Raw genomic sequence first — 22,216 nt, 5'->3', positions numbered from 1 at the left:
TGTCAAGAAAAATATTTTGGAAATGCACATTCCATCAGAAAGTTCAAGTTGGGCAAAGAGGTCCTTAACGGGGATTATCAGACACTCTTTTCAGGTTGAGTATATTCAGAATGCATTAGTTAAGGATGGATATGATGTCCAAATTGTTAGATGGGGTTATGTTTGGAACTCTTGCGCTATAATTTTTAAAACTCACGAGGAGATGCTGGACATTTGGGAGAACAGGGAAGAGGCTTTTCTACAATGGTTTGATCGAGTGGAACCATTAATGAATGATAAGGGAGTTCCAATGGCTTTCTGTCTGGTGGAATTATTAGGGGTTCCTCTGTTATGCTGGAATGAATCTTTCTTCGAGAAGACAGCTGGTAGATGGGGTAATGTGGTTGATATACATGATGCTACAAGGAAAAGAGAAGACCTCACATTGGCAAGAATTTTATTGAGGGCTAGCCCCTTTGATGTTCCAGATGTGATCACTCTTGGATCTTATGGAAGATCTTTCAAAGTTAGTATCAAGGTCGGATCGACAAACGAATACTCAAGTTCTTTCTTCAACAATTTTCCGGTGAAAGGTTTTGGTGGGGGTTTTTTTGAAACGATGTCTGAGGAAGAGGATGACAGAATGTGGTCAGATAGTGGGGTAGGTGCAGCAGGGAAATATCGTCTGACAGTGGACAATTGGATTGATCAGGGAGTTTTTTCTGGTTCTGGAGGAGTTGGTGATGATATACAGCTATCTAGACTTTCCTTAGAGAAGAAAGACATTAATTGTGGGATGCCAGAAAGTCAACATGTGGGGAGTATAAAAGTAGGAGAGTTTGCAGGTTTGGGGATTAGAAATTCAAATTTTTCGGCTGGTGGATCTCAAGCCCAATCTGAGGATTCTGGCCAGTCTGGGTCCAAAGGAATTATGGTTTTTCCTTCTGGGCCAGCATTTAAAATAAATAAGTTTGGGGAAATGGTTCATAATCCAGATTTAAAAGAGAAAGGCAGAAAAAAGAATGATGTTTTGGAAAAGAGCCCAATGGAAGTGCAGTTGGTTAATTCTGAGATAGAAGTAGAAAAAGAAAAATTATTGCCGGTTGAATTAGTTAACTCTGATTCAGGGAATAATTCAAGGGGGAGACAGCTACACCGATCCAGCAGTCAGATTAAATCGAAGAGTGATGTGTTAGAAACTAGAAGCATGGGCAGGTGTAAAAGGGTCTACAGAAGGTCGAAGGAAAGGAGATATTGGCATGGGGATTTGCTGAAGTTAACGCCTGTAGCTGATGGGGTCAGAGTTAGTCAGGGAAAGATTGATGCGATTTTTAGTGCTAATAAACATCTTTGTTTACCACCAGTTTTGATTGCAAATGGGAGCAAAGTTTCTAATTTTGACAGCGCACAGTGGATGGGAGTGAGGAGAGGGAGTTTGATGGCTATTTTTCAGAAGGAGACTGTTTAAGATTCAAATCTGGCTTGTTAATTAGAAGGACAAAAAGGAATTTGTTACGGGATGCCCTTGAACAAGTTAGCATTGATACAACCTCCTCTTCAGACTTCTCGATTTTAATGGAAGAAGCTCTGGCTACTTGACAGGTGAGTGAGCTTCTGGGGGTGTCTTTTAAGGAAGGGAAAGAAGCATTTCTGGAGAAAATCATGGCTTTAGAGAAAAGTTTGAATGGGGTTAATTAAGGTGATGCTGGTAGAGGTTTTCAGTTTGCATTTTGCTGAAGTTAACGCCTGTAGCTGATGGGGTCAGAGTTAGTCAGGGAAAGATTGATGCGATTTTTAGTGCTAATAAACATCTTTGTTTACCACCAGTTTTGATTGCAAATGGGAGCAAAGTTTCTAATTTTGACAGCGCACAGTGGATGGGAGTGAGGAGAGGGAGTTTGATGGCTATTTTTCAGAAGGAGACTGTTTAAGATTCAAATCTGGCTTGTTAATTAGAAGGACAAAAAGGAATTTGTTACGGGATGCCCTTGAACAAGTTAGCATTGATACAACCTCCTCTTCAGACTTCTCGATTTTAATGGAAGAAGCTCTGGCTACTTGACAGGTGAGTGAGCTTCTGGGGGTGTCTTTTAAGGAAGGGAAAGAAGCATTTCTGGAGAAAATCATGGCTTTAGAGAAAAGTTTGAATGGGGTTAATTAAGGTGATGCTGGTAGAGGTTTTCAGTTTGCATTTTTCTCTTTTATGATGAAGTCAAAGTTAGTATTTTGTTCATGGAATGTTAGGGTTTAGGGAAAAAAGAAAAAAAGAGGGTTGTTCAGAATTTAGTTTCTAGTATATATCCCACTTTTCTTTGGCTGCAAGAAACCAAATCAGAGAAAATCCATTGGTCTTTTTTCAGAAGATAAACCTAGTTTCTTTGAAGAATTGAGCATGTTCCTTAGGGGCCAGAATTATCCTCTGTGTGTGGGAGGGGATTTTAACGTTTATTTACAAGAAGAAGAGAAGGTGGGCAGAGGTCAAAATAGAAGTTCTATGGAGATATTTAGTCAGTTTATCCTTCAAACTGGTCTAATTGATCTTCCTATGAATGGGGGTAGGTTCACTTGGTGCAATAACCAAGATAATCCCACTTTTGTAAGATTGGATCGATTTTTGGTCGATAGTCAGTTCTTGGTTTCGTTTCCAAATATTGTTCAGTCACTACTACCTAGGTCTCTGTCGGATCATAATGTAATAGTTCTTGTGAATAAAGGTGTTGAGTGGGGTCAAAAACCGTTCAGACTATTCAACTATTTGATGGAGGAGGAGGGTTTTGAGGATCTGGTTAAATCATCAATTCAAAACTGCAAGGAAACTCATAAAAAGGTTGGGGTGTTCAGTTTACTAAGAAGTACAAAATATGCAATTAAAAAGTGGGCTGGGAGGAGAGGTCAGTATCCAGCAGCCATGATTTCTAAATTAGAGAAGAAAATTCAGCAGTTAGAAGTTGATATTCAGCAACAACAAGGTGTTATTGACAGTGGAGTTTTAGCAGAATTGAAATCTCACAGAGCAGAATTGTGGAATCTTTATAAAATTCAGGAGCAGATTTAGTTTCAGTACTCTAGATCGAAGTGGATAAAGGAGGGGGATCGCAATACTAAATATTTTCAGACGTGTGCTACAGTCAGGAATAAGAGGAATGCTCTGGTTTCTCTTGGTGATTCAGTTGAGGACCCGACAGCTATTAAGGCCTTAGTAAAAGATTATTTCTTTAAGATTTACAATAAGCGTTCTACATTAGAAACTGATGATATAAGGTTGGATTTTTCCAGGATTACTGTGGAGTAGAGTCGGTTATTAGAAAAGGAATTTCTGAGGAGGAAGTTTGGGGAACTTTGAAGTCATGTGACAGCAACAAGGCTCCGGGGCCTGATGGTTTAAATCTGGGATATTTCAAAAGGTTTTGGCAGGTCCTTAAGAAAGATATTATGAGATTCTTTCATAATTTCTACTTGGGGAAGGAATGGGAATATGGAATAAACCATACTTTTATCACTCTCATTCCAAAGAACTCTAACACTGGTGGCCTAGATGATTTTAGAACTATTAGCTTAGTTGGTGGGCTTTACAAGATCTTGTCTAAATGTCTATCGAGGAGACTTAGGAGTTGTATATCAGATTTAATCAGCCCTTCTCAATTCGCTTTTATCCCCGGTCGACAAATTTTGGATTGCTCCTTAATAGCTAATGAAGGGATCGATTTTTGGAGGAAGAATGGATTAAAGGGCTATGTTTTCAAAGTTGACTTCAAGAAGGCTTATGATACAATCGATTGACCTATTTTGTTCAAAGTAATGAGGAAAATGGGCTTTGGTAATACATGGGGAGGTTGGATTTCGAAATGAATCACAACAGCTACTGTTTCAGTATTGGTAAATGGGGTTCCGACTGAGGAATTTCCAATGGCTAAGGGTCTTCGCCAAGGTTGTTCATTGTCTCCTTTACTGTTTAATATAGTGGGAGAACTTTTGAATTTATTGATTCTTAAGGCAGTTTCAAAGGTGCTATTTTCAGGTCTGGTCATTAGCAGGGAGGAGGGAAATTTTAATTTAACTCATCTTCAATTTGCTGACGATCTCATTATATTCTGTGGTGCATCGAAAAAGCAGATTTTGAATGTGAAGAGGGTGCTCCGAGTGTTTGAAATTATGTCTGGTCTTCAGTTAAATTTGAAGAAGTGTAAATTGTTTGGGATTAACTCGAATGAAGAGGAAATTAAGGATTGGGCAGCTGCGATTGGATGTTCGGTGGGTAATTTTCCTTCAGAGTATTTGGGACTTCCCCTTGGAGCACACAAAAATTCTAACAAACTGTGGGATCCAGTGGTACAGAGTTTTAATAAAAGGTTAGCAGGCTGGAAATCATCCACTCTTTCACTGGCAGAGAGGCTGGTTTTAATTAAATCAGTCTTATGTTCTCTTCCTACATATAATTTGTCATTGTTCAAGATCCCAGTGTCGGTCTACAAGTCCCTTAATTCAATTATGTCCAATTTCTTATGGGGAGGAGGAAATGGGAAAAATAAGATTCATTGGGTGAGCTGGTCAGAGGTTTGTAAACCAAAGATTAAAGGAGGTTTGGGGATTCCTAACTTAAGTGTGGTAAATAGAGCCTTATTGGAGAAATGGGCTTGGAGGTTTGCTACTGAGAGGAAGGCGGTTTGGAGGGAAATGATTTGTTCTAAATACAAAATGGACTCATCTTTAATGTAGTTTGACAGTAATGTTTCCCCCAAGTTCTCTTGGATTTGGAGAGCTATGGTGAGGAATCATTATAAAGCAGATTCTGTTGGCTGTAATATCAAGAGCAAATACATATATAAAATTGGAAATGGGAGAATTATTCGATTTTGGCAAGACGTTTGGGCTATGGATAATCCTTTAATGGTCATTTTCCCTAGACTGTTCGTTATTGCAGTTAATAAAACTGGTAAATTATTCCAATTTGGGGAATTTAGCTCGTGGGGCTGGTTTTGGAATGTGCAATTGGGAAGGAATTTGAATGACTGGGAATATGAGCAATGGACAAATTTAATGGCTGTCATTTCAGTCTTCTCTATTTCTGATGATTCTGCTGATGGGCTAGTTTGGAAGGGCTCTGGAGATGGGATTTTCTCAGTTAAATCTTGTGCTAATTTATGTTATTCGGGGAGTTCAGATTCGGAAGAAGCGCATTTTTGGAAGATTGTTGTTTGGAGGAGCCTGCTGCCTCCAAGAGTGGAGACTTTTCTATGGCAAGTGATTTTGCAGAAACTGCCAGTGAAGACAGCTTTGGTTAAATGAGGAGTAAAGGGCATAGTTGATCTGTTTTGTCCTTTATGTAAGTTAATGGAAGAGACCCCCTCCCATTTATTCTTTTCTTGTTCAGTTGTTTGGTCAATTTGGAACAAGTTCATGTGCTACTGGAATGTTCAGTCTGTTTTTCAAGTGGATGCTAAAAGTTTTCTTCTAGCCTGGGCAGAATTGAGGTCTAACTCTCTCATATGGTCATTTATTCCTGGAGTGGTTCTATGGACAATATGGAAAACTAGGAATTCTATTGTGTTTGAAGGAGGGAAGCTAGATCAAGCTGAAATTTTCTTTTTAGCAAGATTCAGGCTTGCTTCATGGTTTTTAGCAAAAAATTCTCAGGTTTCTATCTCTAAGGATTGTCTTATTGCTTGTCTTATTGCTGATCCTTCCTTAGGGGATTCTTGCTTACCATATTCTATTCGGATTTTATCAAAGTGTTCGTGGTCCCCTCCTCCCAATGGCTTTATTAAACTTAATGTGGATGTTGCTACTACTAGTGATTGGAAGAGGAGTGGTTTAGGTGGTGTTCTTAAAGACGTATCTGGTTTGATCCTAGCATCTTTCAAAGAGCCTGCTGGTCCAGGGCCTCCTACATTGATGGAATTGAAAGCTATCCTAAAGGGTCTGGTTTTCTTTGAATCTATTCGACAGAGATATAAGGAACGTTTGATTATCGAGAGTGATAGTAGGGTGGCTGTTGACTGGGTTAAGGACACTGTTCTATGTCCTGCTGTTTATGTTCATATTGTTTAAGATATTATTCAAAAACTCAGAGATTGTGAAGGCATTATTAGATGGGTTAATAGGACTGCCAACCTAGAGGCAGATGTCCTAGCTAAGGCTGGCATTGGTTAATCCTCATGTTATTTTCAAAGGATGTTCCTTTTGGTTTTTTATCTCCTTAAGGGAGTTAGGTGTTGTATTCCTATGTTGATATTGTTGTTAATGAAATCCTAGGGCACTCTTTTCCTCCTTTCGCTTATTAAGGAACTATTTTTCAAGTTTCTTATCATGAAGAGGGTTTTTAATGAGGTCTAATATTCTTATAAAAAAAAAACCACCAATACGACCAGACCACCCTTAAACAACAAAACTATCTCAACCCCAACAACCTCAATAGGCCACCATAACCCTACTGAAAAACCTCTAAAGCAACAAAATTAATCATCCAATCCCCTGTTAAGCCAGAGTATCAGCCTCACAATTGCAGCTCCTCGGTATGTGTCTAACAATAATCTCCCTCTCCGAGATTAGGGAAACAATTTTCTGAATCATCGAACTAAAAAAAATGAGGAGATGTAGTCTGCAGCAAAATCCAATCCACTACTGATTTACAATCACTCTCTATTATTAACCTTCCCTTCATCGCCCACTCCGACGAGAAAAAGAAATCAATGCCTTTCTCAATGGCTTTCAGCTCAACGAGTGGAGGAGGACCTGGACCAACAGCATTCGAGAAAGACCCTAGAATTTTACTTTCCGAAACTCTTAAAATGCCCCCAATTCCCCCCAACAGCTCGTCCCCACTGACTGCCCCATCAACGTTAACTTTAAAAAAATATAGTGGAGGAAGCCAACCCTAAATCTTCATCCTTTTAGGGACCATAGTATGATGCTTGTCTGCAAGAGTAGGGTCCCCCACAAGGGAGTCTACCTGAATAATGACGTTCGGGTGCTTAGCCAGAAACCATTTAGCTAATCTAAATTTGCAAATGAAGAAAATAGTAGAACTGTCCAATTTCCACTCATAAAAAACCACCGAGTTTCTAGCCTTCCATAATGACCATAGAACAACACCCGGTATAAAACTCCATATTTGAGATTTTGGCCTCATATTAGACCAAGAACACAGCAAAGAGAATGGATCTTTAGGCAAGACTAACGAGATTTCCCATAACCTCAAAAAACTACTCTATAGGTCCCATGCAACCGAGCACGAGATGAACAGATGCTGAACTGTTTCTTCCTGCTTAGCACAAAACGGACAAGAGACCTCCTCCAATGTAACACCTCTTCTAATTAACTCCGTTCTGACCGCCAATCTTTGATGTGAAACCTGCCATAGAAAAGTTTCGACTCTTGGAGGAGCCAAACCTGACCAAACGAACCTTTTCCAATTAATCATACCCCCTGAATTGGTAGAAAGAGTCAACCTACATGCTTTAGCGGTGAACAGTCCATCTCGCTTCCCCGACCACGACAAAAAATTATCCACCGAATCAGACAGACCAACATTCTCCAATAATGACATCAATTGAATCCAGTAATCCAACTCCCAATCACATAGATTCCTTCTCGTTTGAATGTTCCAGACCCATCTATTACTCAGGAGACAGCCAAACTCTGAAACTTTTCCCCACTTGTTATTAGAAAGAACATAAATCCTTGGAAATTGATTCTTTAAAGAATCCTCGTTTATCCAAACATCGTGCCAGAATACAATAGACTTGCCATTGCCTACTTGAATCTTCGAGTGAGATCGCAAACCTTGTCCAATTTCGTCAACTTCCAAGTAATTTTTTGTAATACCCTTCCAGATCCAAGAGTCCGAAGGAGAGACTACCTTGTTGATATCCAGGGACAGATTACTCACATTATGTTTACTGCAAATCAGAGTCTTCCAAATGGTGTCTTTTTCATTTGCGAACTTCCATACCCATTTACCTAGCAGCACTCTGTTTGCAAAATTTAGATCCAAGATTCCCAAACCTCCCTCGAAGGATTGACAAACCCTTTTCCAATTCACCCAGTGAATTCGACTTTTTAATGATCCTTCCCCCCACAGAAAGTTGGCCATTAGAGAATTAAACTTCCTATAAACCTTACTCAGAATTCTAAAAACAGAGAGGAAGAATATCGGCGTAGAGTACAATACTGATTTTATCAACACCAATCTGCCCGCCATAGACAGTGTGGAAGCTTTCCAACCGGACAATTTTTTATTAAAACCTTGGATGACCGGCTCCCAAAGAACCTCTAAGCTTCTCTTTGCACCCAAGGGTAAACCTAGATACACTGTGGGCAGAACACCCACGACACAACCTGCCATCGAAGCCCATTCATTTAATACTTCGTCTTCCACATTAATTCCATACAAATTGCTCTTCGACAAATTCAAATGAAGTCCAGTCATTAGGCTAAAGATCCTCAAGACTCTCTTAATATTGAGAATATAGGTAGGTGAATCTCGGCAAAACAAAATCAGATCATCAGCATACTGTAAGTGAGTTAAATTAAAGGAATCCGATCTTCCAAAAGCAAAACCCTGAAAGAGTCCCAAATCAGCCGCTTTCATTAGCATACGATTTAAAAGTTCCCCCACTATATTAAACAAGAGAAGAGACAAACTACAACCTTGTCTCAACCCTTTACCCATCGAGAACTCCTCAGTAAGAGAGCCATTCACTAACACCGAGATAGACGCCGTAGAGGCAACATTTTATCCAGGAAACCCATCTCTCCCCAAAGCCCATGAGTCTCATTAATCTAAAGATAATTGGCCATTCAACCGAGTCATACGCCCTCTGAAAATTAGCTTTGAAAACTACCCCTTGCAGCCCTTGCTTCCTTCAACAGTCTATGCCTTCGTTTGCTAGAAAAGCACAATCTAAAAGTTGTCTCCCTGGAATAAAAGCAAACTGTGAAGGGCTTACAATATCTTTAATTACTGAAACTAGTCTTCTCGCTAAAACTTTGGAGATGATTTTATAGAGACTGCCAACGAGACTTATAGGTCTATAATCTTCAATAAATTCCGGATTTTCTTTGGGATCAGGGAAATAAACGCATGATTAACCCCATGATCCCATTTTCTCCCACAATAAAAATCATCCATAAACCTCATTATTTGCACCTTCAGAGTTGGCCAGAAATTCTTGAAAAAACCCATCGTAAAACCGTCGGGACCTGGAGCTTTAGAGTTGTCCGAAGAGAAAATAGCCTCCCTTACTTCCTCCTCTGAAAACTTAACCTCCAGGCTATTCCTCTTTCTAGCATGTATCTCATATCAAGTCAGTGTGGATTGGAACAATATGAAAGCGAGTCGATCTCACTGTTGTTTGTCTTGGAATCTGAACTAGATCTAAGATACTAAATTTGGAAATTAGGTTATTTGAGATGAAAAAAGCCTTTATAAATTGTCATTTGAGACCAAGCAATATATTTTACAAATTATAGCTTTCATTGACCTTCACTGCTTTTGTGTGTCTTTTAGTCAATTTTGACTAGGATAATGACATTGATATTCCGGGTAATTTGGAAGTTTAAGCTAATCAGTATGATTATGTTCTACATGTAAAAATCTTAAAGATGAAAAAGAACAGGGCAGAGTGACATTCCTGGTTCAATTGCATGGTTGGTCCCCTTATTTCCCATCATTCAAGTTTCTTTGGTAAGAGTGCATTTCGGTTATTTTGGCACATAGGAGCTATAATGCAAGTTAAGGCGTACCAACTAGGAAGATTATGATATTTTGACTACGAACAACAGTTATCATGTAGAGAACAATTGTGATAGCTTTTTAACATCGCTTTTTACCTTTTCTTGCTAGTAAGATTTCTGTCAGAGATTAGTTACCTAAGTTAAGAAGATTGAGTTGGATTTGTAAATATTCTATTTAGTTAGTATCCCTAAATATAAGAGATTCTTTTTATTACTAGAATTAGTCTCTTACCTAGTTTCGAAGCTACCTAAGATAAGGCCTAGGCTTGTATATATAATTATAAGTTTCCTACACATTTAATAAGAGTGAATTACAGTAAAATTCATGACTTTTGTCATGGTATCAGAGCTACTCTTTTTTAGGTCTTAATCTTCTTGTTGAGTGTTTGTTTCTTAAGAGAATATGGCACTTGATCAATGAGATATAGGCAATACAGGTGATTGCAGTAGTATAGAAATTGCTCAAGGATGCACAATGGGTGAGGGAAGTCACTCTAATTCGATAAGTGACTTACAAAACATACAAGCCGCTTATAGATTTAATGGAAAAAACTACCTTAAGTAGTCACAATTGTTTCGGACTTCCCTAAAAGGGAGAGGTAAACTCCGTCATCTCCTTGGTACGAGTCCTAAGAAGGGAAATTCCAAATTTGAGGCTTGGGATGAATAATACTCATTGGTTATGTCTTGGTTGTGGAATTCAATGGTGCCTGAAATTAGTGACACTTCCATGTTTCTTGGAAACCGCCCAGGAGATATGGGAGGCTGTAAAACAAACCTATTCGAGGGTTCGAGATGCTACTTAGATTTATGAAATCAAGAGCAAGATTTTAGCTACTAAACAAGGAAACGAATCTATTACAGAGTATTCTAATATGTTGCAGAATCTATGGCACGAAATGGACTACTATCAATGCATTAAGATGAAATGCAGTGAGGATGCAACAATTCTAAAGAGGTTTGTAGAAAAAGATGGGATTTATGATTTTCTTGCTGGACTAAATATAGAATTTGATGCAGTAAGGGTCCAGATTCTAGGAAAAAAAGACCTTCCCTCACTGAATGAAACTATTGCTATCATTCGTACTGAAAAAGAAAGACGAGGAGTGATGGTGGTTGAAAACAATCAAGTAAAAAGTTCAGCCTTGGCTACTAGGGTTGTTCTTAATGGACCAAATCGTCTGGAGTAGCAGAATATTGAAGACAAATCAGAAGGAACAAGGACTCCTTATGGTGCACTTACTGCAAAAAACCTCGTCACATCAAAGAGAAATGATGGAGTTTACATGGAAAGCCTCAGATTGCAAATAAGAATTTCACAGAGAAAGGGGGCTCAGTAAGAGGACAAAGCAGAGCCTATGCAACTAAACATGTGGCTAAGGAGTCTAATGAACAATCTATTGAATTCAACAGGGAAGAAGTAGAAAAATTGAAGAACTTATTGGAATCCTTAGAAAAATCATCCTCTATAGGTACATGCAATCTTGTTTTCTCCTGTATATCTTCTTCCTCTTCTCAGAGTTTTAATGCCTTGGAATCATCCACCCACATACCTACCCAAAACTCCTAGGTAATTGACTCATGAGCCACTGATCACATGACTAATTCATCACTAAAATTCCTCACCTACATACCATGCTCTAGTAACAAGAAAATCACAGTTGCAGATGTACCTATGGTAACCGTTGTTGGCCAAGGAGATATTGCCATCAGTAAAACCCTATTGCTTAAAAATGACCTACATGTGCCAAAACTACTCACTAGCCTTGTCTTTATTCCAAAGCTTATCAAAGACACTAACTGCAGCGTTTTATTTCATCCTACACAATGTATTTTTCAGGAGCAAGAAACGAATATGATGATTAGGCATGCTAGGGAAATAAATGGCTTATACTACCTTGAAGGCCTTAGTGGACCAACTAGAGTTTTGAATACTCAACCATTGTCTTTTTTATCCAAATCTACAACCAATAAAGACCAAATTTGGCTACATCACTTTCGCCTTGGTCACCCACCTTTTAGACTCTTAAAAACTATGCTTCCCTCCTTGTGTAATTCCTTAAATGTTGAAGGATTTCATTGTGAAGCTTGTGAATTTGCAAAGCATAAACGTTCCTCTTTTCCAGCAAGTTATAAGCGGACCAACAGTCCTTTTACCTTTATTCACAGTGAGTTTGGGGGCCTTCCACTATTCCTTACACAACTGGGGCTAGAAGGTTTGTGTCTTTTATAGACAATTATACTCGGGTTACTTGGATTTATCTACTAAAACAGAAGTTTGATGTTACCTCTACTTTTAAAACCTTTTATACCATGACCAAGAGCTTGGTTTGGGAGATTTACTAAAGTAATGCTAAAACAAGTCTTCAAACAGAGTCAAGGTGATCATATTATGTTTGTGAAAAACTCTTCTTCAGGGGGAGTAATTGCATTGTTGGTGTATGTAGATGATATAATTGTTACAGTTAATGATTCTGAAGGAATTGGTAATTTAAAGAAGTGTCTTATAAAAGAGCTTGAAGTGAAGGACCTTGGAAGATTAAAATACTTCCTTGGTATTGAGGTGGCTCACTCACAGCAAGGGATTTTTATATCTCAGCAAAAGTATACTTTGGACTTGTTGAAGGAAACTGGAAAACTAGGATGTAAACCAGCATAAACTCCTATAGAAGTCGATCACAAGCTTGGAGACTCAAAGGAGTATGATATGGCAGTTGACAGAAGTTTTTTCAGAGACTCGTGAGAAAACTTATCTATTTGTCACACACCAGACCAGACATATCATATGTTGTTGGGGTTGTGAGCCAATTCATGCACAATCCCAGGAATCACACCTAAGGGTTGTAGTCCAAATTTTGCAATACTTGAAGGGTACACTAGGCAAAGGAATTCTATTTAGAAGAGGAAGAAACTTGACTCTGGAAGCATACACAGATGCAGATTATGCAGGATCCATAATTGATAGAAGGTCAACTTCAAGCTATTGCACTTTCTTTGGAGGTAACTTAGTTACTTGGAGAAGCAAAAAACAGAATGCGGTGGCTAGATCAAGTGCATAAGCTAAATTTAGAGCTATGGCATTGGGAATTTGTGTGTTATTATGGCTGAAGATTATTTTAGAAGAGTTGAAGGTAAAGTGGAATGAACCAATGAAACTCTAATGTGATAACAAATCAGCAATCAACATTGCTCATAATCCAGTTCAACATGACAAAACAAAACATGTTGAAGTGGATAGACATTTCATAAAAGAGAAACTTGACAGTGGCCTAATCTGTACTCCCTATGTGACCACTAGAAATCAAGTTGCAGACAAACTTGTCAAGTATTTTCAGAAGTTAACAGGCATAGGATGGAAGATATCCATGCTCCCAGCTTGAGGGGGAGTGTCAGAGATCAGTTACCTAAGTTAAGAAGATTGAGTTGGATTTGTAAATATTCTATTTAGTTAGTATCGCTAAATCTAATGGATTCTTTTTATTACTACAATTAGTCTCTTAACTAGTTTAGAAGTTACCTAAGATAAGGCCTAGTCTTGTATATATAATTGTAAGTTTCCCTACACGTTTAAGAAGAGTGAATTACAGTAAAATTCATGGCTTTTGTCAATTTCATCAATTGATTTTTGTTATATCATGCTAGATTTCCTTTTTATACACAGATGTCTTTGATAACGCGGCGTTCAGGAAAATGTTATACGTGTAAATCTAACTCATGTTGGCAATTATTAATTTGTTCTGGCATAATCCACCTTGTCAATGTGCTTTCTATCAACTTTTTTTGAAGATTATTTTTTTATCCGTCTTTTGAACATTAAAATAGAAAAGTTGCTTAACAGGTACATGCAAGCAGTGGTAGATGAAACTGTTTTTGGGAATGCTGATCCACTGAAGGTAGTGAGTTTTTTTTTCTCTTCAGATGCTGTGTACTCTTTATCTTTTTAGACTAATCAAACTAATTCATTATGTAGCATCCAAGAAAGTGGAGTTTGGCTAAGCTTTTGAAAGAGTTCATCAGTATTGCAGGGAAGCTTTTAGATGGTAAGCTCATCCATAAGCATCATCTGAGTTCCTTCATATCCTTTAGGAATATTTGTTACTAATTGGATTAGGATTTCCACCTATCACATGATTTCTTATAGCCTGGAGTATCTGCAGACTCATTTGCAGCGATCTCAGAGGAGGATTTACTCCAATCTCTTAAACAGCTACATGAATCAAATTCTGTAGATATCGACAGTTTTCACCTTCCAAACTTGCCAAAACCTCCAGATGGCTTCAGAGGAATCCGCAGAAAAAATTCTTCTCTTCAACGCTGGCTGGCTATTTGCTCTGATGATTCAACAAAGTAAGTAGATAATGGCAGTGCATCTGTAGTTCAGTTTAGTTCGACAGTATTTTGATTCTGAATAATAGCCATTTAACATTTACTCTAGGAATGGGAGGTATCGGCCAGAAGTTAACCTTCTTCGTAAATACCTTGGGGATGTTTTGATTTCTACATACTTGAACACTGTACAAGAATCTGGTTATGATGATGCATACATAAAAGATATTGAGGTCAGGTGTTTCTCTTACATTTTATAATAATTTGAGTAATTTTCCAATCTATGGTTTGAACCTGTGACAGTTCTTGTGGCAACATGGCTTGGTATTCTTTTGACCTAACTTTTTTTTCACTTCCAAATCCTAGTTGATTGCTGTAAATATCTGTGCTTGACTTGTTTTGCTTCAGTAAAGTGAAGTATAAGTTGTTTGGCGAGCCCATTTCAACTGCTTTCTTAGTTATCTGCTTCCTTTTTAGTCTATCCTTATACTGCCTCACATGTCATCCAAGATCTTGTTTATGTCCTGCCTTTTTTGCTGCTAATTTTCTTATTATTGAAATTCAGAGAGCAGTTCTTGTCAAGACACTAGATTGTTTCTGGAGGGATCATCTCGCGAACATGAATAGGCTTAGTTCTGCGGTATTTAATCCGAATATGTTGTTTTTGTTAGCTTCAACTTTCAAATATAGATTCATTCTTACGGCAGTCTTTGACAGGTAAATGTTAGAAGCTTTGGGCACAGAAATCCTCTTGAAGAATATAAAATTGATGGGTGTCGATTTTTTATCTCAATGCTCAGTGCAGCACGAAGGTTAACTGTAGAATCACTCTTACATTATTGGTCATCACCTATGGAATCCCAAGAGCTATTTTTGTCATGAAAGCTGATGCTGGTCAAGCTAAGGTTTGTTTCTTCTTATATTTGCCTATTAATTCTAGATGGGCTTGCTTCACAACTCTTTTGGTTTTATGATTATTTGGAGGTTTGCTCCCTTACTAGTTGCCTGAGCATCTAAACTAGAGACTTAAGCCCAGTTATTTTGATTCTCCTTTGGATGTACTAATGGTTTCGACATCACCCCCATATGCTGGGATAGTGTTTTAACTTAGCTCTTCATTCATATATATACTATAAAAAATACATGTCCCTACCAGAACATTAACTACACTTGGTATCTTGTCTGTCAACAAGTTGCTTAAAGCCAAACTATCACTTAATCTGAAAATATCTCAACTATCACCAGACTTCATTGTACGAAATACCCAAAAATTCGGAGGATGTGAACTCGGTATTTGCTGCGAGCATAGAGTCAGCTATAGTCTCTGCAACATTACCTAAGACCATTTTTCCTTTTTGATATTTGATTATGTTCACCCTACAGGAATGTACCTATTGCATTTTATTGGAAAAAAGTTGTTGTGCCCGGTCTCTTCAGTGGTACATGGAAGAAAGCTCAAATAGTACCTTTCTGAAAAGGGTATCGTATGTTATTCCATTTTCACTCTCATGTTTAATGCAAGTGCTCAATGTCTGTTTCATGAAGAAATACTCTTATTTGATGTGCAAGGTAGAGTGACCAACAAAGTTTATTAGCAACTCAGATTGTAAAGGGAAAAGGTTTCCATTGATCAGCTCTGTGGTTTTGGCCAATAAGCTTCACATTAATTCGAGGTAATCCTGCACTTTTTCCTGCATACCTAATGCAATGCTCGACAAAACCTTTGGTTGTACCATAGATTTTACCTACATTGAACAGTATCTCTGTTGTACAACGCCATTGATTTCTTAAAGTTCCCCCCAGCTTGTTTATATATATAGATTAAAAATCATGGGATTTTTTTTGTGAGCTGCGGTGAAGGAAAACTTGATTTATGTTAAAAGTTTTAAGTGAATGACTTATTTTGAGTTTATACTTGTAGCATTTGATATTTTTAGATAGACGGCTTAACTTTTGCTCTGTGCCATATGCTATCTTCTTCAAACACTTCTAAATCAGTGCATTTTGCTTCAATAATCCAGTCCTTCGCATCTGGAACTATTTTCCTTTTTTTTCTTAATCTGGCTGATTTCACTTGGCTCAAGTTTCTATTTAATGATTAAAAGTGTTTTAATTTACAAGTAAATCAGATGTAAAAAAACATGGTTTGGAATCTATGGGCATGTTTAAAATTAAATGGGTTTTACACCTCTATTGTTATTTTTAGCATTGATATTATAATAATAATCAAACAGTTGAATTTATCATTGTTATTGAAATTATTATGTACGTAAAGTTTTCAGTTAATTTGATCTCCGACTTAAAAATTATATGAATTATTTCTTTTGTAGAAGGTTTTTATCTTCGATTGTTGCTACCGTGACAACAAACCTCCAGAATATTCAAATGAAAATTTGATGATTCGTGATTTTAAGATTCCATTCTTGAACTCAAATATTGGTTCAAATAAAGGTTTCAAGAAAACCTCTTTAGTTGGTTTAGTAACACTTTTAGCCCTTAAAACTTGTTCTATCAGTTTAGTTCTAATCTAAAACGACTTAAGAAATTAAACTTTCATCTTATCAATTTTATTTCGTCTATCAAATTATTCAATTTCCCCACCACAAGACTACGATTTATTCAGTTTTCTTCTTTCATGATCATGCACACAATCAAGTTTCTAAGCTCAACCTTAAAAAAATCTTATATGGTAGTCAGCCGAGAAACTTACCGACACACAAAATGTTCCGTATTAACAGCCAACAAAAACCCTTCTTAATTGCTGGTTGTGATATGGTATAAACCCTAAAAGTTTAGCATTAAAATGCACTTTAAGACCCCTTCGAACAACCATAATTCACACGACACTTCATCTTCAACCTAAATGAACTTACTTTATCAGCCTCTAAGCACAACCAAATTAACGCCAATGGTTGCAATTCTCAACCTTTTTTTGCTTCAGGTGATTCTAATATGCAAATTTCCATGTTAAAATGCTGCAATTCTCGTCACCTCTCATGGCTAATAAAGTTTTGTTTCTTGAACCCAAATCGAAGATCTCTTTTTATAATTACACCCTCAACAACTTAATTTCACTATTTCCTCGCCGTCTCTTGCGATAACGGAGCTAAAATCAAATATTAAGAGAAGTAAATTATTTAAGATCAATAGAGTTGAAGATCAAATATTGGGTTAATGAATTATTAATATCAAAACAATAAGAATTAATCAAGTATTTAATCTAAGAAATAGGACAAAAATCTAATTTGAGTTAAGTTATAAATTAATAAAAACCTAAAATATTATTAGACCATAAATTTTAAGAGAGGAAAGAGCTCTCTCACTCTTTATATACTTTCTGTAAAGGAAGGAAGTGGAGAAGGTTGTGAAAATATGTGTTGTATTTTACTAACATTTGACACATTTATGAGGGCAGAAGAAAGCGGCTAAAGCCTAAAGATAAAGAATTCAAACTGAACTAAATAATTTAAATTAAGGAAAATCACAACAATTTTTTATTTGAAATTTAAAAATTCATTTGGTTAACCTATCTTATCAAGCTCCTACAAGATGGACAGCGTTGGAGTGAGACCGATCTTGTTCATAACAGTGACGAGTTGTTGTCTTGATAAGGACATCAGCAAGTTGATCAGGGGTGGAGACATGAGAGACTCGGAAAAAACCATTTTGCACTTGTTCATGTATGAAATGACAGTCTAAAGCAACGTGTTTCATGCGTGAATGAAACACCGCATTGACACACAGATTTGTGGCCCCAACATTGTCACAATATTTTATTGGTTGATGTGGTATGATGATGCCCAGTTCAATAAGGAAGGAGCAAAGCCAACGTAGTTCACGGTCGTGGCAACAATAGATTGATACTCGGCTTCAGTGGAGCTCCACGATATTGGAATATTACGATCAAGATAAATAATGTAAGCACCTGTAAAAATATAATCATCATTGTTTCAAGCCTAGTAAACATCTGAGATCGCATGAAGAGTAAGAGAGAAATGAGAGTGAATGTGATACCATGATTTAAGGTACCACGAATATAGCGAAATAGACATTTGACAGCAGTCCAGTGCTCGGTTGTAGGTTGATGCATGAATTGAGAGAGCTTATTTGTGTAAGTGATATCTGGACGGATTAACGAGAGATGTTGAAGACTTCCAACAATGGTTCAATATTCTGTGGGATTAGATAAAGGAGTTCCAATATGTAGTGTAAGAGTCGAACATGCAACTAGAGGTGTAGAGATCAATTTCACTTCAGTCATATGAGTATTCTAAAGGAGATCAATCATATACTTTTGTTGACTAAAAAATAAACCATTAACACCGAGAAAGTAATGCAAGTTTCCAAGATCCTTCAAACAGATGTCGACAATGGAATTACAAAGACCATATATAAATAAAAATTGGCGTAATTCATGATAACATGCAGTGAAACCTGTTTGAGTCCATAGATGACTTTGCGAAGCTTAAAAACATGATCTCGATCATTGAATCCTAGAGGTTAGGCTATAAACACATCTTGTGAGAGAGTGCATTGAAAAAAAAAAGCATCGTTGACATCGAGTTGGCGCAAAGTTGAGAACCAAATGATTCAACTAAATGTTTCATTGAAATCAACCTCGGGTGTTGCTGAAAACCCTTTAGTAATAAAAAGTGCTTTGTACCTGTCAACGGAACCATCACTCCCATCTTTGTTCTCTTATCTCCTCCTTAATTGTCTCAAATAGTACTAAAACACAGTGTAATGACGTATTATTTTTTAAGATCACAGCAACATTACAACTACATTCATAATACAAAAACATAGTTATTTTTATAAAATAACTCACCTTGTAACGTTCGCAACATTCATAGTTACAATTTAATACTATATAGTCAACTGTTAAATATCACAAATCCAATTCAACCAAAATCTTAAAAGGAACATCTTGACTAAAATTCCAAAGAGAACCAAAATATTAGAAGATAAATTAAAAAAAAATGTCCGGGGACCCAAAGATAGAAAAGAAAACATCTTGACTCGTGTTGAATTAGTGAAGCTTGAATTTTTCTTCATAATTCGAACAGTGAAAAAATTTATATAAGAAAAAATATATCATAAATGATATTAATTTAATGGTAGATAATGTAATAGTAATAATAAATTTTTTATCATATTTATAAAATTAAAAAAATCATACAATGGACAGAAACCCCTATTTTAAATAGGTAAATTTACTAACCCATTCGGTTGACATTGATAATTTTTTTTAATTTGAGGCAATTACAAAGATATTATCGGCTCAGCTCGGCTCGTGGTAATTTGTGTCTTCGACACGTCCGCGCAGATACTATCTTTTTAGAGAAAATTCTTGAAGAATTTCTCTTTGAAAGAAATATATATTTAAATAGCATATAAATAGAGAGCTATATTCAGCTTCTCAACTTACTCTCAAACATTCACAATTCACTTACAAAAGTGTTTTCTACAGTTCTCTCTGTGAGTTCTCTCTGAGTGCTTTCCAATCAGAAGAGCAATACCACCAGCAGTCCACTCCGGTTTCGGGTGTACTGAATTCGGAGCGACCGTGTTAACCTTGGGGGACGGTCCACCTACTGCAGCGATTACACACATCGGGGCGAATTCGTTTCTAAGGCAATGGTTTTTGCCACGACACGGTTTACGAATTTGTTCCTTTTAATTACTGTTTATATTTCCAGTCAGTGCTAACGGTGTAGTTTTGCAGTTCATATATCCAAAAACAATGATAATTTTTTTACTACCGAGATAACTTGTTCATGCATATTAATAAATTTTAATAAAAAAATATATATATTTAAATAAGTAGGTATATTTTTTAAATAAAAATGTACGGGAAAGACATAATCAAAGTACATACTCCCTAGACCATTTCTTTGTCATGAAAACAACTGTTTTCTAATCAGAAACACCCATTAGTCAGCACCATGTGAAAGAACAAGAGAGGCTTTAATTATTTCTTTAATTTTAAGCATTGAAAAAAATAAATAAATTATAATTTAATTTAAATCACAATCATTGGTTCATGCAATAACACTTCTCTCAACGCACAATGTCTTGGGGGGAATGAATCTAAATACCAATTATGAAATTAAATATTAATTATTATTTTTTTATAAGTAAATGATGATTATAAGATAATATTTATTTAAAAAAATTAATTAATTGATAATAAATGGATATATATTTTACAAATATAATTATTTAAACTCGAGATATCAAAATAAAATAATATCTCTTTTTATTATTAATATTGTTTAATGGGTTTAAATATGAGTTAATTAAATATTACGGGAAGGGTTGTTTCTGTTGTTAGTTAAGGGAAGTTGCTTCTTGTGCATATCTCTAACCATATTATAAAAGTAAATAATTAAATAATGTAAAGCCCGAAAAAAGCATACAAATCCATGTTCCTAAGTATTTTTTATTAATTAATATAGCTCCACGGACAAGTAATTAATGAAAGACGGCTTTGTTCTTTTCAACGATTTTTATTATTATAATGAAAATATTATTATATAATTCAAAAACCTTTTCAGCTGGCAGTTAATAAAATAATGCAATGTGCACTTTTTATGCATTTAATGAGTTCGTTTTTTTCAAAAAACAATTAAAAACTTAAATTTTAGTTTTTTTAAATAATGTTTTCTATTAAAATATGTTTGTTTTAATAAGATATGATGATAGATCACCAACTTCAACCGTTACTAAGTAAGATAAAGGGCTCAAATACGAACAAAAAAAATGAGCATTTGATTCAATAATTTACAAGTAATTCAAGGTCAAGTTTAAGGGTTTTTTTAGTTAAATATAATTTTTAAGGTTGTTTATGGAATCGATATTTTTAATCAATTTAACCCTTAATCATTATAAATAAATAAAATATTACCATAAACTGAACAATACAATTTTAACCATCCATGTTTATAGTCTTTTCCTTTTTAAACAAATTTATATTTATTAAAAAATTTGTCATAAATTTTATATTTATATACAATCACTTAACTTTTTTTAACAAATTTACATTTAGATACTACTTTGTATTAGTTCACCAAAATAAACAAAAAAAAATCTTACCAAAATTAACAAAAACTTTACAAATTTTATAAAAGGAAATCATATTAAAAACTTTAGAAAATTGGGGGGGACAAAAATTATCTTTTTTTAGTTATTAATTAAGAGAACTAAAATGAAATTTGCGAAAACATGACAGGGATAAAAGGAAATTTGACAAATATTAGGTGCCCGGGCCTTGCCAACCTTTTAGATTCGCCCCTGAAACAAAGTGGCATAAATTAATGAGAGAATAATTTAATCAAAGCATAGAGCTGGATAGTTAATGATTAGAACCATGTATGCATGCATGCATGATCAATGTGTATCATAAGATCCAAAACATGCCAATTATGCATGCAATCTTGTCAGTTTGATCCATCATGTATTCTTTATACAGTGCTTAATTTCTAGGTACAAACAAAGTACATCAATAAATTTAATTTAATTTGTGATCTTAGTTTGCTGGCGTATATCTTAAAAATAATCGGATTAGTTATGAAGTAATCTCACATTAAACATTGTTATAATTAAATATGTGATGTTATGTGTTCAATAAAGTTCATGGAATAAGTATGTTCTATTAGAAAATTATAATAGGGTTACATATAATTTAGGACGAGTGCATGATTTTATATTAGAGTACAAATTATTAAGGTTTTATATATATCGTAAGATGTTATGAAAAATTCAAATACATGTATGATGCAAGTTTGCACATGAATCATTTGTGCTGTTTTGAATTTACGTGAAAATTATAAAGTAATATTTGTTTATAACATTTCTTAATTATTATCAATGTACGTGCATCTTACAGACATAATTGTTTGAACTTGAATTCTCTAAAGAAAATAATATTCATATTTACTACTAAAGTCACTCAATAAATTTATGTAAAGACTAATTAAATGATCCACTTTTATAATAGAATTAATTTATACGAGATTCCTTTATGTAATTTAAACCTTAATAGCCTCCTCCTTCCCAAATTAACGATAACAATAAAAAGGAGAGAAAAGAAGCTGGAATAGAGTATATAATGGAGTTGACAATGCAATAATATGGGATAAGCTTTGTTTATTAGGATTATAATTATAATAAGAAG

The 22,216-nt window shown here is 35.6% G+C and overlaps 1 protein-coding gene across 4 annotated transcripts in view; it reads left to right on the top strand.

Moving 5' to 3' along the window:
- LOC120195963 (protein translocase subunit SECA2, chloroplastic-like) overlaps positions 1 to 15,883 on the top strand; it is a 28,178-nt gene extending 12,295 nt beyond the window's left edge. For 2 of the 4 annotated variants that reach the window (XM_039197904.1, XM_039197897.1), the window contains exons 26-31: positions 13,553 to 13,607; positions 13,685 to 13,754; positions 13,872 to 14,061; positions 14,150 to 14,273; positions 14,606 to 14,680; positions 14,758 to 15,050. In XM_039197904.1, the coding sequence (XP_039053835.1) occupies positions 13,553 to 13,607; positions 13,685 to 13,754; positions 13,872 to 14,061; positions 14,150 to 14,273; positions 14,606 to 14,680; positions 14,758 to 14,922 (679 nt within the window). In that variant the 3' untranslated portion in view covers positions 14,923 to 15,050. Of the gene's footprint in view, positions 1 to 13,552; positions 13,608 to 13,684; positions 13,755 to 13,871; positions 14,062 to 14,149; positions 14,274 to 14,605; positions 14,681 to 14,757; positions 15,051 to 15,423; positions 15,520 to 15,609 lie in introns of those variants that run through there. The other 2 variants (XR_005523127.1, XR_005523125.1) reach the window with 2 other exon arrangements.
- Positions 15,884 to 22,216: the final 6,333 nt, after the last annotated feature.

The sequence above is a fragment of the Hibiscus syriacus genome, unplaced genomic scaffold, assembly GCF_006381635.1.
Source record: "Hibiscus syriacus cultivar Baekdansim isolate YM2019G1 unplaced genomic scaffold, ASM638163v2 tig00004620_pilon, whole genome shotgun sequence".
Classification (NCBI taxonomy): domain Eukaryota; kingdom Viridiplantae; phylum Streptophyta; class Magnoliopsida; order Malvales; family Malvaceae; genus Hibiscus; species Hibiscus syriacus.
The sequence above is the reverse complement of the archived record's forward strand: the minus strand, read 5'-3'. Positions and strand labels throughout refer to the sequence as shown.